Source organism: Camelus bactrianus, chromosome 4 (genome assembly GCF_048773025.1).
Source record: "Camelus bactrianus isolate YW-2024 breed Bactrian camel chromosome 4, ASM4877302v1, whole genome shotgun sequence".
Lineage (NCBI taxonomy): Eukaryota > Metazoa > Chordata > Mammalia > Artiodactyla > Camelidae > Camelus > Camelus bactrianus.
In genome coordinates, this window is record NC_133542.1 from 60,101,667 (window position 1) to 60,120,557 (window position 18,891).

Genomic DNA, 18,891 nt, shown 5'->3' on the forward strand with positions numbered 1-18,891 from the left:
AGTCCATTCTCCTGTTCTTGCCCGACCTGTCCCATGTTCTTCTCACTGCAGACAAACAGAGTCACCTTTCTAAAGGGCAAATCTGATTATTTACCACCCCACGCCCTCACCCTCTGCACCTCACTTAAAATCTTTCCATTTCTCTCCAATACCCACTGAGTCCACTGCAAACTCCTCAGCCTGGCTTCCATGCTCTGCAGCTCGGGTTCCCGCCAACCTCCCCAGCATCAGCCCCCGTCACTCTGACTCTGATCCCATCACACACTCCAGCCACACAGACCATCCTGGTCCCTCGCATATCACTCCTCCGGCCTGAGGAGCTCCAATCACTGCTGCAAGACTCAAATTAGAGCAACGTAAATTCAAAACACTAACTGAGCTGGCAAGAAAAGAAAAGAAAAAGGAGGGAACTTCTAGTTCTGACAAGCACATGGAGAAAGAGATCCATTTCGGCATTGCCAAATTGGGGCAGCGTTAAAAATCGTTAGTATTTTTTGATTTGTCATGTTTTTGTTTTCTCTGCTTTTGGGGAGAGGTTTTTTTTTTTTTTAAATCAACTTGAGGTACAATTGGCATACAATAAAATGCACGTATTTTCAGTTTCCAGTTCAAAGAGTTTTACAAATGTGCATACGTGTGTAACCGCTACCACAATGAAAGTGTAGAACTTGGTCATCTACTTCAGAAAGACCTCTTGTGCCCCTTGGCAGTCAAATCGTCCTCCTTGCCTTATGCAAGCACTGACCTGATCTCTATCATTGTCATTAGTTTTGGCTGTTCTAGAACTTCGTGTAAATGGAATCATACAGTACTCGCTCTATTGAGTCTGGCTTCTTTGGTTCCAGATGTTTTTGAGATTCATCCATGTTGTTATATGTATCTGTGGTTCATTCTGTTGCTGTTGCTAAGTAATATTCCACTGTATGAAGATACCGGTTTGCTTTTCCATTTTCCTTTTGAAGGATATCTGAATTGTTTCCAGTCCAGGGCTATTTTAAATCTCATTAAAGTCTTGTGCTTTAAAGATACATGATTTTCTTTTGAAAGAAATTTGGACATTCTCTGACACATATCGTCAGAGGAAAAAAAAATCACAATTCGAAATGCTACAGACAATTATACCTCAATCCAGCTGGAAAAAAATAAAGTTAACGCTATTGATACAACGGCAGGACATGATTAAGGAACTTAGAATCCAGGAAGTGGATGAAAGGTTGTGTATCCATTCAAATTACACCTGCCGACTACACTGATATATGCAAAATTATTCAAAATATACGAAATGAACAAGCGTACAAAATTGTGAGCTCATCATAAGACTTTTTTGAAAATATTTATTGGTACCAGTAAAGATTTGACCTCATCATGTAGAAATGCAAATAGGCAGTAGAATTATTTTAATTTTGTTTTTTTCGGGGGAGAGGTAATTAGGTTTTTATTTATTTATTTTAATGGAGGTACTGGGAATTGAACCCAGGGCCTCATGCACACTAAGTGCGCTCTCTACCACTGGGCCACATCCTCCCCTTGGCAGTGGAATTTTTTATTCTGTGGTATTACTGAGTGTCCACTGTATGCTGGGCACTGTTCTAGGGTTGGGAATATATTGGTGAAAAGAGAGGCAAGCTCCCTGCTCATATAGCAGGGGGTGGAGACAGCACAGAGATAATTTCCTATTTTAGATGCTGGGAGTTGGTTTAAGTAAAGCATTTACTGGAAATAAACATTCAACTTAGGAGCCTCTTTCTTTTGGAAATGCCCCTGTCTCCAGGACTGGGTTGGGGCCCCTCTGGGCTTTTGCTTTTTCCCAGTTGTCACCACCCTCAGTTGGAATTGAACCCACGTTTGCCCTCACCCTCATCCCTAAACCCCTCTCCGACTCCATTCCCCCCACACCCCATGCGAGCCCGGGAACTCTCTAAGTTACCTTCAGCATTTGATTTATGCTGGGTCCCTCTCAGGTCTTGGTGCTTAGTAGGGCAGGAATTAGATGAAAACAGGAGCATTTGCTTACAGGCCCCTCTATCAAAATCTACCCACATTAACTAGTATCAGTCCAGCCCACATTCACCTTGGCTTTGAATAGGCAGAACTTCGGACCTTTGTAACCCCTCCAGGTCAAGGACCCAAATCAGACATGGGCTTGGAGGCTTTACTTACAGCTGGCTTTGCGGGAAGGAGGGAAGGTTTTTGTAAAAAGGCGTTTCCCAAGAGCTCGCCAGATTGTGTCACAGCCAGGGCCTCAGGACCCCGCCCACAGCTAGTTTAAAGGACACTGGCACCTTCCAGCCCCCAGTTTGCCTGGCTACAGGTGCCTCCCGGTCTCAGCATGGCACTGCCCTGGGCCCTTGCTGTTCTGAGCCTTCTTCCTGTGCTGGATGCCCAGAGCCCAGCGTGTCCCAATGTGACGGCGCCACCCATCACCAATGCCACCCTGGACCGGGTGAGTGCCTGAGTCCCTGAGCACCATGGGCAGCTGCCTCCCTCTCTGGGCTTCCCTTTGCCCTCCCAATGCTGTCCTTTTCTCTCCTGGGTCCTGGGGTGAAATTCTGACCAGGCTCTGGAGGCACTTCTGTCTCTAAACTCAGACGCTTCATTGCAAGTTTCCTCAGCTGGGGACAATTCTGTACTGGGCAAGGAGGGGCTGCCCAGGGGTGCTAGGGGTGAGGGGAGATGCCTGGTCCTCCGAGTGAGCTCCTGCCATCCACTCCTCACCCGGGGCCCCAGTCTCTTGGTTTGCAAATTGCCAAGTCTCACCCCAGCTGACTGTCAAGGATTCGGCTGCCAGCCTCCGTCACCAGCTCCTGGCTTCTCCCCAGATCTCTGGCAGGTGGTATTATATCGGCTCAGCCTTCCGAAACCCTGAGTACAACGTGTCGGCTAGATCGATCCAGGCGGCTTTCTTTTACTTTTCTCCTAATTACGTGGAGGACAAGATCATCCTCAGAGAATACATGACTATGTGAGACCCCTACATGCTAGCTCACTCCCAGCCCCAGGTTCTGGCTTCCATTCCCAGCTGCAGAAGGACCTGGAGGAAGTCTGCCCCTCCTCCTGGCCTCAGCTTTCCCACTGATGGACTGGGGAGGGCAGACTCTAATTGCCACCCAACTCTTGGCTCTCAATGACTGTGATGCGTGGTTGCCAACTTCCCCTTGGTCATCTTACTCTTTTCTCCCCACTTCTGTATGGTTTTATAGTGGGAACCAGTGCATCTATAACACCAGCATCCTGACGGTCTATCGGGAGAATGGGACCATATCTAAGCATGGTGAGGACCAGGCCTCATGTGCAGGGCGGCTGTATGGAGTGGGGAGACGGTGGGTGGACCAGCCTAAAGGAGGGAGTCCGGGGTAAAGGCCCTGGGGGCTTTGGGCACGGACAACATGGGACAGGCTGACTTACTTCTTGTATCTGTGGTCCCAGTGCCTGTACATGGCAGAAATTGGTAATAACTGCCAACGCTTTTGAGCTCTTACTATGTGCCTGGCACTGTTTGAAGTACTTTACGTGAGTTAATCCCCTTAATACTCACAAACAACTCTAGAAGAACATTACGGTGATCAGATGAGAAAACAGAGAAACAGAGATGTCAAGTAATATCTCCAAGGTCACACAGCTGGTAATGAGAAGAAGGATTCAAACCCCAGGTTGGCTCCAGTCCTGCCTTTCTGTCAACTACTTACCCTCCTGGAGCTAAGGTGGCAGCCTCTGTTGGGGAGGCAGTGTCTCACCATCACCTGTCTGAGCCTGATTTCCTCGTCTGTAAACTGGGGAGAAAGGCCCTGACAGCCATGGTCCATGTGAGGCACCTCTGACTCCACACAAGGAGAGTGCTCAGTGCAGAGCCTGGTGCACAGGAGGAGCGAGGGACCCATGGCCCAAGGGAGCCCTTGGTCTTCACTGATTGGCTGTGTGGCCCTGGGCACACCTAGGTTCCTGGCCTGGGAGATGGAAACCGTTGTATCAGCCCCACAGTCTCACCAGAAGCTTTCTCCTCCAGAGTGGGGCAGAGAACACTTTGCTGACCTGCTGTTCACCAAGGACCCCAAGACCTTCATGCTTGCCAATGCCAGGACAGACGAGCAGAACAAGGGGCTGTCCTTCTACGGTAGACCCCCTCAAACTCCTACTCCTCCCAGGCCTCACCCCAGGACCACTGCTGCTCGGGCTAGACCCCAAAACCCCAGCCTTCCCCAGTCTCCCACGTGGGCCCCCCAGCATCCTCACCTGGCCTCCCTGCTCCCTCCTGCAGCGGACAAGCCGGAGCTGACCCAGGAGCAGATGAAAGAGTTCCATGAGGGCATCTCGTGCCTGGGCATTGACAAGTCCGAAATCATGTACACCGATGAGCAAAAGGTGAGCGCGAGGAGGAATGGGCCCTGCCCTGAGGGTGAGCCGCCTGGGGCAGCCCCAAAGACCCAGAGAGGGGAGCTGCCAGTCAAGGCTGCACAGCGAGGCAGGATATCCTGTTTAAGCACCTGCCTCACTGCAGGGCCCACAGCGGGTGATGAGAGGCCAGGAGGGAAAAGGCTCAGGGCAATCAGGGAGGATGCCCGGAGCAGGTGGGAAGGGCTGGGAAGGCTAACGGGAGGGGAAGAGCGTGGCCAAGGTGCGGCAGTGGGAACTTGGGAAAGAGACACACTAGGGGAACGATTCTGCACTGCTGCCTGCCACACCCCAGGCTTCAAAGGCCCACGGGATGGGGAACTGGTCTTGTGGTTTTCGGTGTCACCTAACCTGCAGGTCCAGGACCACCGTCCTGATTTTTGCTATCACTGAGAATTCCCCGTGTTGTCTTGATACATTCCTTTAAACCTGTGTTAAATGAAATGCTTTACTTGGTCTTGCCCTACACGATAATATCTGAAATCACAGAGCAGGTGATGAGCAGGTTACACCCTTTTGGCTGTACATGAAATCCGTTCCTGATGATTAAAATAAAAACATCTCCATCTGTCTGCCACGGGAGGTCATTTCCTGTGACCCCCTCCCCGTGGCACAAACCATCCCCCCACTTTCGGGGACCCCAGGAAAGGGCTTATGACCACAGGCACAGGAGCTGGCCCCATCTACTGCTGGAGGACCTCAGGCAGGCCGCAGGCTGCCCTGAGCCTCACTCTCATCACCCACAAAGTAGTGTGAGGAATCCAGGGGATCCACAGAAGGGAGTGGCAGGTCATAAGTGCTCAATATCTGCCAGTTATTAAGGGTTAGAGGTGAAAAGGCTGGGACTCAGAGAGAAAATGACTTGCCCAGGGTCACCCAGCTAAATCCCTGCTCGGGCTGGTCCACAGTCCACGGCCCGTTCCACTCTCCCCACAGAAAACCCCTTGCCCTCCCCATCTTCGCACTTTCTCCCCGTCTTCTAGAATCTGTGCGGGCCACTGGAGAAGCAGCACGAGGAGGAAAGGAAGAAGGAAAACGAGGGCTCCTAAGAGGACACAGTGCTGGGTTAGGACCTTGGGGGACTTTGGGGGCCCATCCTCAGCCCCTCGCCCACACTTTGTACCTCAGTTCTTTCCCTCAGTTGCATCAATAAAACTTCTGTATTTTGTACAGGCAGATTGTCTTTTGCTCATTTGTTCATTCATTCATTCATTCATTCATTCATGTTGTGCCCGCCCAGTGGTGAGCCCTGGTTAAAAGGGCCCCTGTTATAACACCCAGCACATGTGCCAGGATAGATGACTACATGCACTGAGAGCTATGGGAGCCCAGCATAGGCAAGGTTCCTTCTCTAGTATGGAAGTCTGGGAAGGCTTCCTGGAAGGGGCTTCTGAACCAGTCTAGAAAGCTTGATAACACCTGCTGTTTCTGCTGCAAGCCAAGGATTTGCTTGAGGAACAATGAGGCAGAGGACCCCGAATAGGCATTCAGTAGACAGAAGGCCGTGAGGGCTCAGGAGTGTGGTCCAAGCACAGGGACATCACCCCAGCCATCTGGGGAGGTGAGTTGGGAGGGACCAGACTGGAGGCAGGAAGACCCATGCAGAGGCTGCTGTGAGCATCCTGGTAGAGGAAGGTGCCTGGGCCATGGCAGAGGCAGGATGAGGGAGACTCGGAGGACTCGAGGCCAGGCCAGAGGGGCTGTGTGTGTCCATGAGGTGTCCCCAGAGTGCACACCTACCACCCAGGAGGAGGACAGGTCACCTAGGGGTAAGATTGGTCTCTCAAAACTAATCATTCTTGCAAACGTGTTTGGAACCCTCGCGATGGGACCATGTCTGAGGCAGGTCCACTTGGTGGCATAAGAACTGAGCATCTGAAGCCAGGAGTCAAGCAAGGAAAGCCGGCCTCCTTCTAGACCCAAAGGCTTTATAATATATGGTCACGTGAGGGAAGCAGCAACACTCAGGCGGCAGAGAAGTTGGGGGTGAATTACTCGAGTAATCCCATGTGCGAGTGTCCTGAGCCTTCCAGAGCGACAGAACCATAACCCTGGCTCCTGACACCTCACACGCCAGCGCCCTCCAAAGAGCCACAGACCCAAGACTCCAGCACCCTTTGTTCAAAGCTGCATCCGTGCTGTATGCCCGGGGCACTGGGGCTGTGACACTGCCCTGGGCCTCCACCTCGGGCTCCCCCTTCCCATCCTGATATCCTGAAGGGTGTGGACCTGGAGGCTCAGAACCTGTAAGAAACCTTCCCATCTCAGTGTTAACTCTCAGCAAGATGCCATTTTCAACTCTACTGACAAGAATCAGCTGAAAAATAAAACAGAAATGGGGGGCAGGGTATAGCTCAGTGGTAGAGTGCGATGCTTAGCATGCATTAGGTCCTGGGTTCAATCCCCAGGACTCCATTAAAAATATCAATCAATCAATCAATCAATCAATCAAATTAACCCCTCCCCCAAAAGGGTCCTGGAGGCCAGGGAGGAGCAAGTGAGATGAGAGAGGAGGAACACTGAAGACAAGCTCAAGCAGGAGTTGGGGAGAAAAAAAAGTCATGGAGGTTTAGAGAGAAAAGAGCAGTAAGGAAAAATATAGACTTTGGAGTCAGACCATTGTGAGTTTGGGCAAACAGCCCACTGGGACCTCAGTCTCCTCATCAATAAAACGGAGGCACAGAGGGGTCAGTACTTAGCTGTTGTTGCCGTTTGCTGCTAAAAGGAGCACTGGAAAGAGTCCAGGCTTGTGCTTTGCGGACCCCAACCTGCTATGTCTCTTACCACCTCTGGCCTCAGTAAAAGCGGCTTGGCCAGACAGTCTCTCCTGGCAGGCCCCTCCAGGGGGAAAGGTTTACTGTTCTGAGGTGGGAAGTGGGAGACACAGAAGGCACCAGAGGGAGGCAGGAAGAGTTGGAAGTGTGCACCCAACTGGTCCCCTGGGAGAGGGCTCGGCTTAGCACCAAATCTTCCGCCCCACAAACCTGACATTAGAAACCACAAGTCGATGACACACCACAGATGTGGGCAGCTTTGGGAATGTTTTGGGGGTTTTTAGGGGCCTTCATTTCTTAAGATCAATATTCATTCTTCTTTATTTGTCCTCATAATGAAAATAGAGTTTTAAACACCTCAAATATACAAATATCACTGATGCACACACATTCCAGAAAAGCTGAGGTATGAGCTGCTACAGGGTCGGGAAGCAGGAGGTGGCCTGGCCTCAGGGCCACAGGCCAGGACCTGGCAGGTAGCTGGCCACTAGCCCAGTTCCACAGGGATCCCCGGGAGAGAGCCTGGGGTGAGGTACCGAGGGGGACTGGCGGACGGCTTCCCGGGCCCTCTGCGGGGTGTCTCCATCCCAGCAGGCCTGTGGGAAAGCCTCTTAACCATGGAGAAGCTGGATGCCTATCATCCTAAGGTATCCCAGTGGCCTCAGTCACTGAGCACCAGTCACCAGAAGAGAGGTCCCCAGCCGCGTCCTTCCCAGAGACGCCTGCTCTGGAGTATCTGGTTGCAGCTGGTGGGTAAGTTTTCACCAGAAACCCTGGCCCTGTCCCTTCTTCTCTGGCCTCCTAAGAAGGACCCAAGGCCAGGAAAATGTCTCAGTTTAAAAAAATATCTGTCCATCTGTAGACAAAATACATATTATTAGCTGGCAATGGACAAGTGCAGGACTGGGAGACTCCCAGAGGCGGTGTCTGGACAGAGGCGACCTCGATCCCAGCACCAACCACAGGGCTGGGCCCCAGGAAGTGACTTCTCTTGATGACAGCTGACACGCCTTCCGTTCTGGAAACACCCAGGCTGTGCAGGCAGGGCTGATGCGGAGGGACCCCGCCCCCACGAGGGTCTGCGGGGCCTCCAGCAGTGGCTCCAGCCGGACCCTGGCCCAGGGGACGACAGCGGGCTGCCTCCCTCTCGCCATCCATGCGTCTCTGAGCCTTGAGTGGAGTCAGAAGAGGCAGGAGCCCCGCAGGCCGCGGGCCTGGCGCAGTTCGGCCGACAGGGAGCGGCTCATGTGCTTGGTGGTGGAGCGGACACTCTCAGCGGCCTGCACGGCTCGGCTCAGGGCCTTGTTGAGCTCCTCCAGGTCCTCCAGGTCCAGCTGGATGGAGCGCTGGGGTCCCCCCGCCGGCCGGGAGGAGGCTGCGGGGGGCCACTCGGCGGCCGGTCGGGCTGAGGGGGCTGAGGTAGGTCCTGGAGGCACATAGAACCTGGGGAGAGAGGTAAGGGCATTCACCAACCATGGAGAGGGTGGCTGGTTCTCAGCCCCAGCTCGGCCCCTGGCCCTCATTCTCTGAGTCTCAGTTCCTCACCTCTAAAGTGGGAAAAATAAACACTTCCTTTTGAGGGATGTGTTGGAGGGATGAAGGAAGATAAATGAGAGTGCCTGACCCAGAACAGGTGCTCAGAAATGGCTGGTTCAATTTACCTGACCACTGAACCAGTACTTATTGACCACATACTATGTGCCAGCCAGTGTGCTAGGCCCTGGGGTTACCATGGTGAATGAACAACATGGACCCTGCCCACCACCTTCTTGGAGCTTCCAGTCTGAGAGCCAGGTATCGGAGAGACCAGGATCACCCCAGGCTCTGGAGCAAGCCCCCTTTATATATGGAGTCTCATTTGTCAAGTGCAGAGCCCTGGAGAAACACAATAATAATGGTTAGGATTCTGCAGGAGTGGGGGGTCTGGCTCCATTCATCCAGGCAGCAGGCAGAAAGCTGTCTTTTACCAGCCTGGTCCTGCAGGAATGTAGGGTGGTGTTTAAAATTTCTGGGGAAAATGAGCTGACGAGCTATGAAATGAAGTACAGATTTCTTCAAGAAGTGACTACTGCATTCATCAAAGGCCACCAAGTGTAGGGTTCAAGGAAACCTGCACTGGGCAAGAAGAGGGTGTGGCACCAGTGTTGTGGAGTAAAGTGTGTAGGAAAGAGGGGGACAAAGCATTTCACCTAAATAGAGCAGAAATGGGTTTGAGAGGTCTTGGCTGCAGACATTGATTGGTGTCTTGCTTGCCACACTGTAAACTCTGGTCTTATTCCTGACCTTCCACTTCTTAACTTGCTTTAATTGTACAGTGTGAAAAAAAGGGCTTTGTTGGATCTGCATAGACGTCCCTTGGCTGAGACAGTTTCTCAGATTTGCCTTATTTTCGACCAACAAGCACATGAAAAGATGCTCAACATCATTAGCCACCAGGGAACTGCAAATCCAAACTACATGAGATACCACTTCAGACCCTTCCCACCCACTGGGATGGCTAAAATCAAAAAGATGGGAAGCAGTGAGTGTTGGTGAGGACGTGGAGAGATCAGAACCCTCAGACACTGCTGATGGGAATGTAAAATGGTGCAGCCATTTTGGAAAGCAGTCTGGCAGTTCCTCAAACAGTTAAACACACCGCCTAGCCCTGGGCTGGCGTCCTCATCCTCGGTACCCATGTGCCAGGCTCTGAGACCAGTGCTTTACCAGCACTATCTTGTGTATTCAGTAGGTACTATTATTCAGTAGGTACTTATTCGTCTGAGCAAAGTGAAGCTCAGAGAAGCTGAGAGATGCAGGAGGTTGCCCCAAACCCTGGTCATTCCGCCTGGCCACCTGAACGAAGGACCCTGAATAAGCTGCTTTACCTTCAAGGGTTCCATTTCCCCACAGAAAACAGCCATATTTGGCTACCTCCCAGGGCAGATCCAATAGGAAAATTCAGGTTAAGAGCTCTGTATGCTCAGTGCTCTGTAAATGTCAGCTATGGAGGACTCTCGCAGAGTCAGAGAGCTGGAAGGGGAAGTCCTGGATTCACACCCAGGACTAATTAGCTCCCAGCAGCTACTGATACATACCCGAACAAATGAATGGGCTTTTTGAAGCCAGTTCCCTCCTTCAGGGATGGACCATCTGGTGTGACTACTGGGTTCCCACATACCCTTGCCTTCTGATAATTTGATGACCAGCTTGGTTTGAAAGTTACCCCACAACCCACCTAGGGCAGAAGCTACAGAACAAACAACAATCAAGAACCCCTCCAAAACCAAAAAAATGCCTCCAGGCTAGAAAGCCTCTGGCGCAGAGTCTATAAGGCAGCTGCCCAGCAGGTGGCAGCACAGGCCCGTTCGGTTTCTAAGGGCTTACTGGCCTCAGCCCTGAGCAGGCTGTCTTGCTGATGGGTAGCTGGAGCAATTTTAGGGCATCGTCAGCCCCAATTCCAGTGGCATTAGAAGCACTATGGTTACTGGCCACCTTCTATGTACTATGGGCTTTCCACGCATCGGTTCATTTAATCCTCATCACAACCCGTTTCACAGAGGGAAAAACTGAGGCACAGAGGAGCAAAGTGACCCTCCCAAGATGATACGTATGGCTACTGCTGGCCTTGTCTGTCAGGGCTAGAGCCCAGGGCGTTTCCTCTTCCCGACGGCCTGTCCAGGCCTGGGGATGGCCTCCTGGTTAGTTCTGCTCACATATCTGAGCCTGGAAGGATCTGGAATGGCCTCAGAGCCTGGAAGGGCCTGGAATGGACACTCAGAGCTTTATCCTAGTTCCCCAGATTCCAAGCAAATCCTCTCCTGCCTGACAAGTTGGAGCATAGGTGGATGTTGCCACTGCCCCTGCCAGAGGCCTGAGCACACAGCACGGCTTCTCGGAACTGCGCGAGCGGAGGGATCCTTAACGACTCTCCTGGACTCGGCTGAGGGGGTAGCAAGAAACCGCCTGGTAGGCCTGAGTCCTCATGGGGGACCAGAGCTGGATGGGCGCCTCAGCCTCTGCTCCCGCCAGGCGCCAGCCCTCGGGGGACTCTGGCCCCTCGCTGCCCACAGACACAGGCTTCTGACGACACACCACCAAAGAGGCCTCCTGACCCACTCATTTTACAGAGGGAAACTGAGGCATAGAACCAGCTGGTAACAGTCAGGGTCCAGGCGTCTTTCCCCTGCACAGCCCTGTCATGTTGAAGCCATACTCCCTCACTTTTCCTCTTACTAATGACAACATTGAATGGTGGCAGCCTTTGCTGGGATGACAAAGCTGCCATTTATTCCACAAAGAGCATGTGCTGGCACTGCACCACCAACCCCACAAACACCTCCTGGGGTTCTTGCCTTACTTATCCTCACACAAATGGACATGACTGAGACTCTCACCCCATTTAACAGATGGCGAGAGAGAGGCCCAGAGAGGAAGCAGCTTTACCAAGGCCACAGCGCTAATAGGCGGCGGGCAGGATTCCAGTGCAGCTCGGACTCTAAAACCCGAACCACTTTTACCTCGACTGTTGTGTCTTTTCTGTCTTGACTGATGTTACATCCAGATCCCTGTAAAAAGTGAGTGCTCATCCTGCTGTGGGCCTGACCAGTACATCTGTAAACTGTCAAGGCCATCGAAAATAAGGCAAATCTGAGAAGCTGTCTCAGCCAAGGGGAGCCTGCGAGATGTGACGACTAAATGTACGTGGCATCTTGGTTGGGATCCCGGAACAGAAAAAGGAGTTCAAGTGAAAACGAAAGAAACCTGAATAAGCTATGGACTTTAGCTAATAACAGTGTATTAATACTGGTTCACTACTTGCACATGTATCTATTAAGGTGAGATGTTAATAAGAGGAGAAACTGTGTGTGTTTGGGGGGCTATGTGGGAACTCTGTATTATCTGCTCCATTTCTCTATAAATCTAAAACTGTTCTTAAAACTAAAGTCTATTTTTTTAAAAAGTGAGCGAGCATTTGCACAAGGAAATGGAAGATGATTAGGGTTCTGGATTCCCACGAGGCTGTAAAGAGGGCACTTCTGGTTCCCCAGGGCCCAGCACTCTCCCTGGTACACAGGGAGCATCCAGAGTTTGCTGAGTGACTATATGAGTGTTGTGAGGAAACACAGGAGTACTTAGTGCCCGGGTTCAAAGCTGCCCAACTCAGGTCTGAATGCTAATTATTAAGATATGCAGACAGAGAGACTGGAGGGTTGGAATGGAAGATTCTTACACAGTGGCTGATGGATAAGGCATGACGGGGACCGAGGACACGTAGGCAAAGGCAGGAGGGGTTGGTGCTGAGGGTGCGGCAGCCAGATACCACAGTCCAGGGGGTGGCCGGGGCGGCGACTCTGCCCGCTTGCTCCTCTGCTTGGGGCTGGGGGTTGAAGGTGCATTTCTTCTGGTGGCGGCCTTTTCTGGTCCTGACAGGGAGAGACGTCAGAGAGACACAGGCTGGCCCCTTGGGGAGATCTAGCAGAGAACAGAGGGTCTGCCCAGCTCCACCCCCCCTGTTAGAGCTGGAGACTGGGCCGGCCACACTGGGAGTGCCTGGCTTTGGGAAACAAACGCTTGTCCAGTTTGCTCCATCCCAGACTGGGCGAACAGCCAACCCAACTAAACCTGCCAGGGCCCCGAACCCACACCCAGAAAGCTGGGGGAAGAGACGGAGCCACCTGTCCCTACCAGAGGTGGCTGAGTCTGGGCCATCCCCCTCGGAAGGGGACCCAACTTGACCACACAGGGGACATCGCAGGGTCTCAGTGGGGGACGGTCCCGGTGGGCCCTTGGTGACAGTCCCACCTGGAAGAGGAGGAAGAGAAGTCAGGAGAGGATTACGTCCAAGTCGTTGGGCCTGGAGCTCCCCCAAAGGCCTCCCGCAGCACTGGGCTTCCCTCAGGGACCACTGCGGGAGAGACAAGCTGCCTCCACTGGGTGACAACAGTGTTGATGGCAACTATGACAGTGGGAGGCATTCAGTGATCCAGGCCCTCTGTTCAGGGCCTTCATGCACTATTTGATCAAATCCAACAAGCCATGGGGCTAGCTACTATCATCACTCTCCCATTTTACAGACGGGGAAACCAACGCTCCAAGAGGTGGAATAATTTGCCCAGACTCAGAGCAGGGAAGCCGTGGTCCTCTGTCTGATCCTAAGCCCCGCACTCCTGACTGCAGTCCCTGCACCTTGGTCACTCTCCACAGTGACACAGGCCCATTCTCCAGGTGGGACTGGCCCAGCAAGGCACCAGACCAGGGGCTCAGCAGGGGCCTACCGGAGTAGGAGGAGAGTGGGTTCCCTCACTCTGTTCCCATGCAAATCTTCAAAACCATATCTGGTGAATTCTAGGGCCCATCTGCTTCTCCTTCAGGCCTGAGTTCAGCCTTCACTCCCCCTGGGAAGTCCTCCCCCCCCACCCCAGGCTGAGTTATGTGCTTCCCAGCCCCACCCTGTGCCCCTCCATCCCAGTTCTGACCACTCTGTTTTGTCTGCTTCACCGAGATTTGGTTGGGGACAAGGCCTAGGGCCCAGTATGGGAAGGTGCTGAATGAATGAATGAATGAATGAATGGTGGAGGCTAGTTGGGAATCTAGCAAAGGCAGAGCAAGACAGTGAAGAAGAGTCAGGGCTCTGGAGTCACAAAGACCTGGGTTCAAATCTGGTTCTATTACTTATAAGCTGTGTGCCCCTTGGGCAAGTTACTTAACCTCTCTGAGCCTGTTTCTTCACTCATAACAGGCAAAATAATAAAACGGGCAAAGCTTACTTCATAGGTTTGTGAGGATTAATGTTTATAAAACCCTTAGCATGATGTCTGTATACAGTAAGGGTTTAATAAATGACAGCTCTGGCATTATCATCATCATTGCTTGAAAGGGCTTCAGAGACCATCTCCAGTCCTTTCATAACAGATGTGGCACTTGAGGCTCAGAGAAGTTAAGGAACTTGCCTAACGTCACACAGTATGTCAGCGGCAGAACTGAGACTAGAACATGGTGTCCATATTCGCAGGCCACTGCTCTCCCCGGGAAAGGATGGGGAGTGGAGGGAGGATGGAGGGGAGACAAGACATAATGATCACTGCCAGCCCTTTGGCTGCTTGCACTCCTCATCAGAAACTTTTAAAATCATGTTTATGGTTTTTCTGTCAAGATGAAGGAGGGTGGCTTCAGGCAATAGCACCTGGAGCAATAGGTGTGAGAGCAGGATGCCCTGGGAGGGCTGAGCAGCCCAGAAAAATCCCATTCCCTTGTCTGTACCTTAACCCGCCACTGAGGCCAGGGAAGCCCATGTCTCTCCCAGTTGCACCCCACCAAGAGCAAGAAGCTACAACCTCAGAGCCCTGGCCGCTTCTCCAGGTACCATCCCCTACCTGGGTCCTGGGTTCTAACAGGTCGGCACTGGGGACAGGAGACTGGACCACTACCTCTTGGGACTGTCTTTGGGGTTGAAACATGGTACTCCTGGCCTGGGGAAGAAACCAGAACAGTCGTGTTAGCTTTCTGCATGGATGCAGAATTGGGGAGGATTCAAAATAAGGATCTCTCTCCTTTTCCTCCACATGGCTTTAATAGCCTCCCTCTCTCTCTTTCTGTCGTGCACATGCACACACATGCACACACACTATATAAATACGCACATATAGAAGTTTGCATGTACATATACATAGAAATACACTTATTTGTCTTTTTATTGAAAGCTCTCTCCAGATTCCTGTTTCAGCTCAGATCCTATTTAGGGACCAGCTGCCTAGTTCTTGACATACCAAAGCAATCAACAAACCCAAGCTCAGTCAGGATTGGAAAGGGGGCCAGGGAGACGTGATAAGCAGTGACAAAGCGTGATACCACTCCCCCAGACCCCGGCTTGCTGGTTAGGGTTAGAATGGCCTGGGCATGGGGTCAGTGGTATTTTCTCTGTGTCTCAAGCAGCTGGAAAACTGGGAGAGTCATCCTGTGGGTTTCACAGGCTTGCTGGGAGGACCGAATGGGGCCATATCCATGAGGCATTCTGCCCAGTGCCGATGGGCAGTGCTCGAGGTAATCAGAAAGTTGGGTCTGCACCTGGCCCTGCCATCCCCTGCCTCGTCCATCCTTCAGTCTTAAATAAGACCTTCAGAATGTTGCCTGATTGCTCATCTTTCTTCTTTCACCTGCCATACAGGGTTCCTACTTTATACCCTGAGTGTGTTGCACGGAGGCCCCTGAACGCACTGACACTCTCACTTCAAACCCTCGTCTTCTATCTTCTCCGTTCGGAGACATGTATCTCATTTCCTTCCTTGTCTCCAGCGCTCAGCTGTCTGGATCTAACGGCCCTCCCTCCTAGTGAGGTATGGGTGAGAGTCACGTCTATAATTTACTGACTGTAATTTACACACTTACTATAATTGCTGATTTGTTATTGTCGTCTCTGCTATGCAGTCAGATTCATGAAAATAGAAGCCATATCCATATTTGTTTTAACGTTAAACACTTTGAAATCCTACACTGTGTCACCCTCAAGCCTTACTATGCACCAGGTACCTAGTTCATGAGACACAGGGGTCCCCTGGGAATTAGAACCTCAAGGTAGGCCAGGGGTAGGTGATTCGGTGTTCACCATGTTGCCCAGGTCCTGTGAACAGCAAGTGCTGCCTTCATGATTGACAGCTGAATGGGCTTCCCCAGAACCAAGCATGGGCCCCGACAAAGGGGAGTCCTCACGCACTGTTTGCTGGACGAATGAATGAACAAACCATCCAGATACACAGAGACAACCCTCCCCGATGTTTCTGTATCACAGAACTCATAGAAAAGGATAGTATTTCAATGGCCCACTGGCTAAACAGAAAAGGCTTCTCATGACGGAGACCACCCAAGTGCCCCTCCCGGCCCACCTGTGTATTGGCCCCGGAAGGTGACCCTGTCTGGACGTCCGGTGCCGCCCACTCTTCTCGTTCCATCCCAAGCTGCCTGAGGGCTGTCCTCGGTGGTCCTGCCCTTCTCAGAGAACAGCCTGGGGGAGGTTGGCTCAGATTCGGAACCTGGGGTGGGAAGAAGGGCATCAGAGGGGGCAGGGGGTGGGGCCACGTAGCTCGGGGAACGGGAGTGGGCATATCACATGTCCAGGCTGGGCAGAGCTTGGTTTTTAAACCCAGATCTGCCCCTTAGTAATCGCAGATGGGGTATCTGGACCCCCCATCTTGTGCTAAGTGCTTTGCATGCTCCGTGTCATGTACTCTCACAGCAATCCCAGGAGGCGGACGCTATAATCACTGCACTGTTAGCTGTCATTTAACTGCACAGGGCAGGTAAACAACCAGGCCAAGGTCACACAGCTAGGAAGGAGTGAGCTGGGGCTGAATCTTGGCCGCTGATTCCAGAGCTGTGTTCCTTTAGGCAAGTCCCCTGTGCTTTTGAGCTTCTATGTCCTTATCTGCAGAATGTGGGTAATACAACTCATCTTGCAGTGAAGGTTAAAGAAGATGACACACATATGCACAAAGCCCTTACAGAAACCATAGCACATAGTAGGTGCAAAGCATACTGTGGCTATCACTGGAAATGCATGGTGCTTCAGAGCAGTACAACTACCTAAAAAAGACACACAAAAACCTCCTCCGAGTTTCCTCTAGGACTCTTGCTGTGGTCCCTGACCACTGAGCCAACATGCCCAGATGGCGGCGTACAGAAATCAGTCCTGGCAGATGGTCACTTACTCAGGGACAGTTGGGGCACCTCCCGAGGCACTGAGGAGGACCTGGTTCGCCGCCTTCCCGCAGGGACAGCTTGCTCTGCACTCCCAGGCTCACCAGACAATCTCTCTGTGGATTTACTAGTAAGAGGGAGAGAGAGATGATGTCACTGGATGAGGCTTCATGCAGCCTTTAAAGATGATCAGTGAAAAGGCTAACCCAGAGAAATGCACACACAAAGAGGAGAGCACAAAAATCAAAACCAAAGACTCTGGAGTCAGACTCACAGAAAATGGCTCTGAGCCTCTCTGACCCTCAGTTTCCTCATCTGTCAAATGGGGATAATAGGAGCAATTACTTCAGAAGGTTGTTGGAAGGATTGTGAAATGATGTCCATGAAAAAACCTTAACCTAGTACCCTCCAATAGAAACACTCAGAAGTTAATTAAAGATGATTTTATAGTCTTAATAAGTGAATAGCTACTGAATGAGTGGGTAAGAGGGTGAGCATCCTGGAAATGTTCTAGCTCCTTACTTGGCTAGTGAGTCAGAGATGTTCACTGTATCATGCTTTATTATTAACACATATGTTTCGTATATTCTCTTATGCATCAAATATCACATGGTAAAAAAAGAATGTAACAGTGAATGAATGAGTGAGTGAGTAAGTGAGAGTGGGGTGTGGCTATGCCTGAATCCACAAGTCTGGGGAGAGCCAGAGGCCGGCCACCTCTACCTTCTGCAGCTCCCACCAGGGCCCAGGGATGGGAGTTTGGGGTCACCTACCTGCCGTAATGGGAGCCCCACGTGGCCGAGGAACCCACTAGCCGGTCCCGGGCCCGGGCCCGGGCAGGGCAGTCGAAGCTGGATGCTGGGCGTGTTGGGCTGCCCTGCGGGGGCTGGTGCAGGCTGTCCTCCAGCCGCAGACGGAGCCGGGATACCTCCTGTTGCAGCTCGCGGATGGCCTGGCTGGGGTGGGGGGTGGAGACAGGAACAAAGAACAGACACACAATGAACAGAGCTGCAGCCACTGCCAGGGTGCTGCCCAGATGCCCCGGTCTTGGTCCCTTTCCAGCAAACACAGTCCAACCCTGCTGTCAATTGATTCTCGAACTTCCTCGTGTGTCCACCTCTCTGAGTTCATGCTCCTGCACATTTGGGGAGCACAGCAGAACTTCCTTTGAGGTTTACCCAACCTAGCATGCGGAGCCTCTGAGTAACTGTTCTGAAACACCAGTGACAAATTCTCAAGACAGAGGTGAGGACACAGAATGGAAAGGGCATTGGCTAAAGCTGCACTTTAAATTTTGAATTCTGACCTGCCTCAGCCCCTGGGCTGCCCTCCTCTTCTTCTGCCTCCGTCCGTAACTCGAACTATCCATCCAGGCTTGGTTCCTTCCTGCCCTTCTCAGCGCCTCCTTCCTGGGTTCCCCCAAACATTTCCTACATTGTTTAAGACCATCTCTCTGCTCCTGGCAGAAGATGCTTGTCTGTCTGTCTCCCTAACCAGACAGCGAGCCACTGGCAGGCAAGGAGCGGTCCTCCCCATCTCACAACCCCTGAGAGCCTTATACCTCATAGATGCTCAGGGAATGTCACTGAATTGGCCTCCAGGCTCCAAGAGGGAGCAAAGTAAAGATGTGTGCACAGAGAAGGGACAAGTAGACACACCCATCACCACATGCATGTGAACAGACTGGAAGCAGCAGGGGCGCTATCTGCAAGGCTGCTGTCATCCCAGGGAAGCCCCCAGACAGCCCAGCCTGTGACTGGCAAGGTATCTCATGAGCCGCTAGCACCTCTGGAGTAAATCCTGTTTGCATTTCTCTCCACCCAGCCCCTGAATCTCTAGAGTCTCGTTCTGAGGGCACCGCAGGCATTGCGGCAGCCAATCCCACCCAGATACCCTTCCCCCAAGCCCTGACACAGGGGACATCAGAGGCTGGGCTGGGCTGGGCGTCCTCCAAGCCGATGCAGGCTCTACGTCTACTTCTTGGATCGGCTTCTGGGGAGGTGGGGGAGGTTCCCCTTGGGTTAATTCTTGCCTGGTGGCCCCGGGATTCGTGGGT

At 52.1% G+C, this 18,891-nt stretch overlaps 2 protein-coding genes across 5 annotated transcripts in view; one reads left to right on the plus strand and one right to left on the minus strand.

Moving 5' to 3' along the window:
* The first annotated feature begins 2,284 nt into the window (after positions 1–2,284).
* On the plus strand, positions 2,285–5,565 carry LOC105070733 (alpha-1-acid glycoprotein). Its single transcript, XM_010957205.3, has 6 exons — positions 2,285–2,443; positions 2,820–2,962; positions 3,201–3,271; positions 4,004–4,111; positions 4,256–4,359; positions 5,373–5,565. Exons 1-6 carry the CDS (start codon positions 2,330–2,332, stop codon positions 5,436–5,438), a joined length of 606 nt encoding a protein of 201 aa, XP_010955507.1. The 5' UTR covers positions 2,285–2,329; the 3' UTR covers positions 5,439–5,565.
* Positions 5,566–7,466: 1,901 nt separating this feature from the next.
* Positions 7,467–18,891, minus strand: part of AKNA (AT-hook transcription factor) — a 53,140-nt gene continuing 41,715 nt past the window's right edge. For 3 of the 4 annotated variants that reach the window (XM_045518240.2, XM_045518241.2, XM_010957203.3), the window contains exons 16-22: positions 17,609–17,791; positions 16,847–16,962; positions 16,025–16,171; positions 14,519–14,614; positions 12,831–12,947; positions 12,376–12,568; positions 7,467–8,606 (exon numbers count right to left, since the gene is read on the minus strand). In XM_045518240.2, the coding sequence (XP_045374196.2) occupies positions 8,345–8,606; positions 12,376–12,568; positions 12,831–12,947; positions 14,519–14,614; positions 16,025–16,171; positions 16,847–16,962; positions 17,609–17,791 (1,114 nt within the window). In that variant the 3' untranslated portion in view covers positions 7,467–8,344. The remainder of the gene's footprint in view (positions 8,607–12,375; positions 12,569–12,830; positions 12,948–14,518; positions 14,615–16,024; positions 16,172–16,846; positions 16,963–17,608; positions 17,792–18,891) is intronic. The other variant, XM_010957204.3, reaches the window with a different exon arrangement.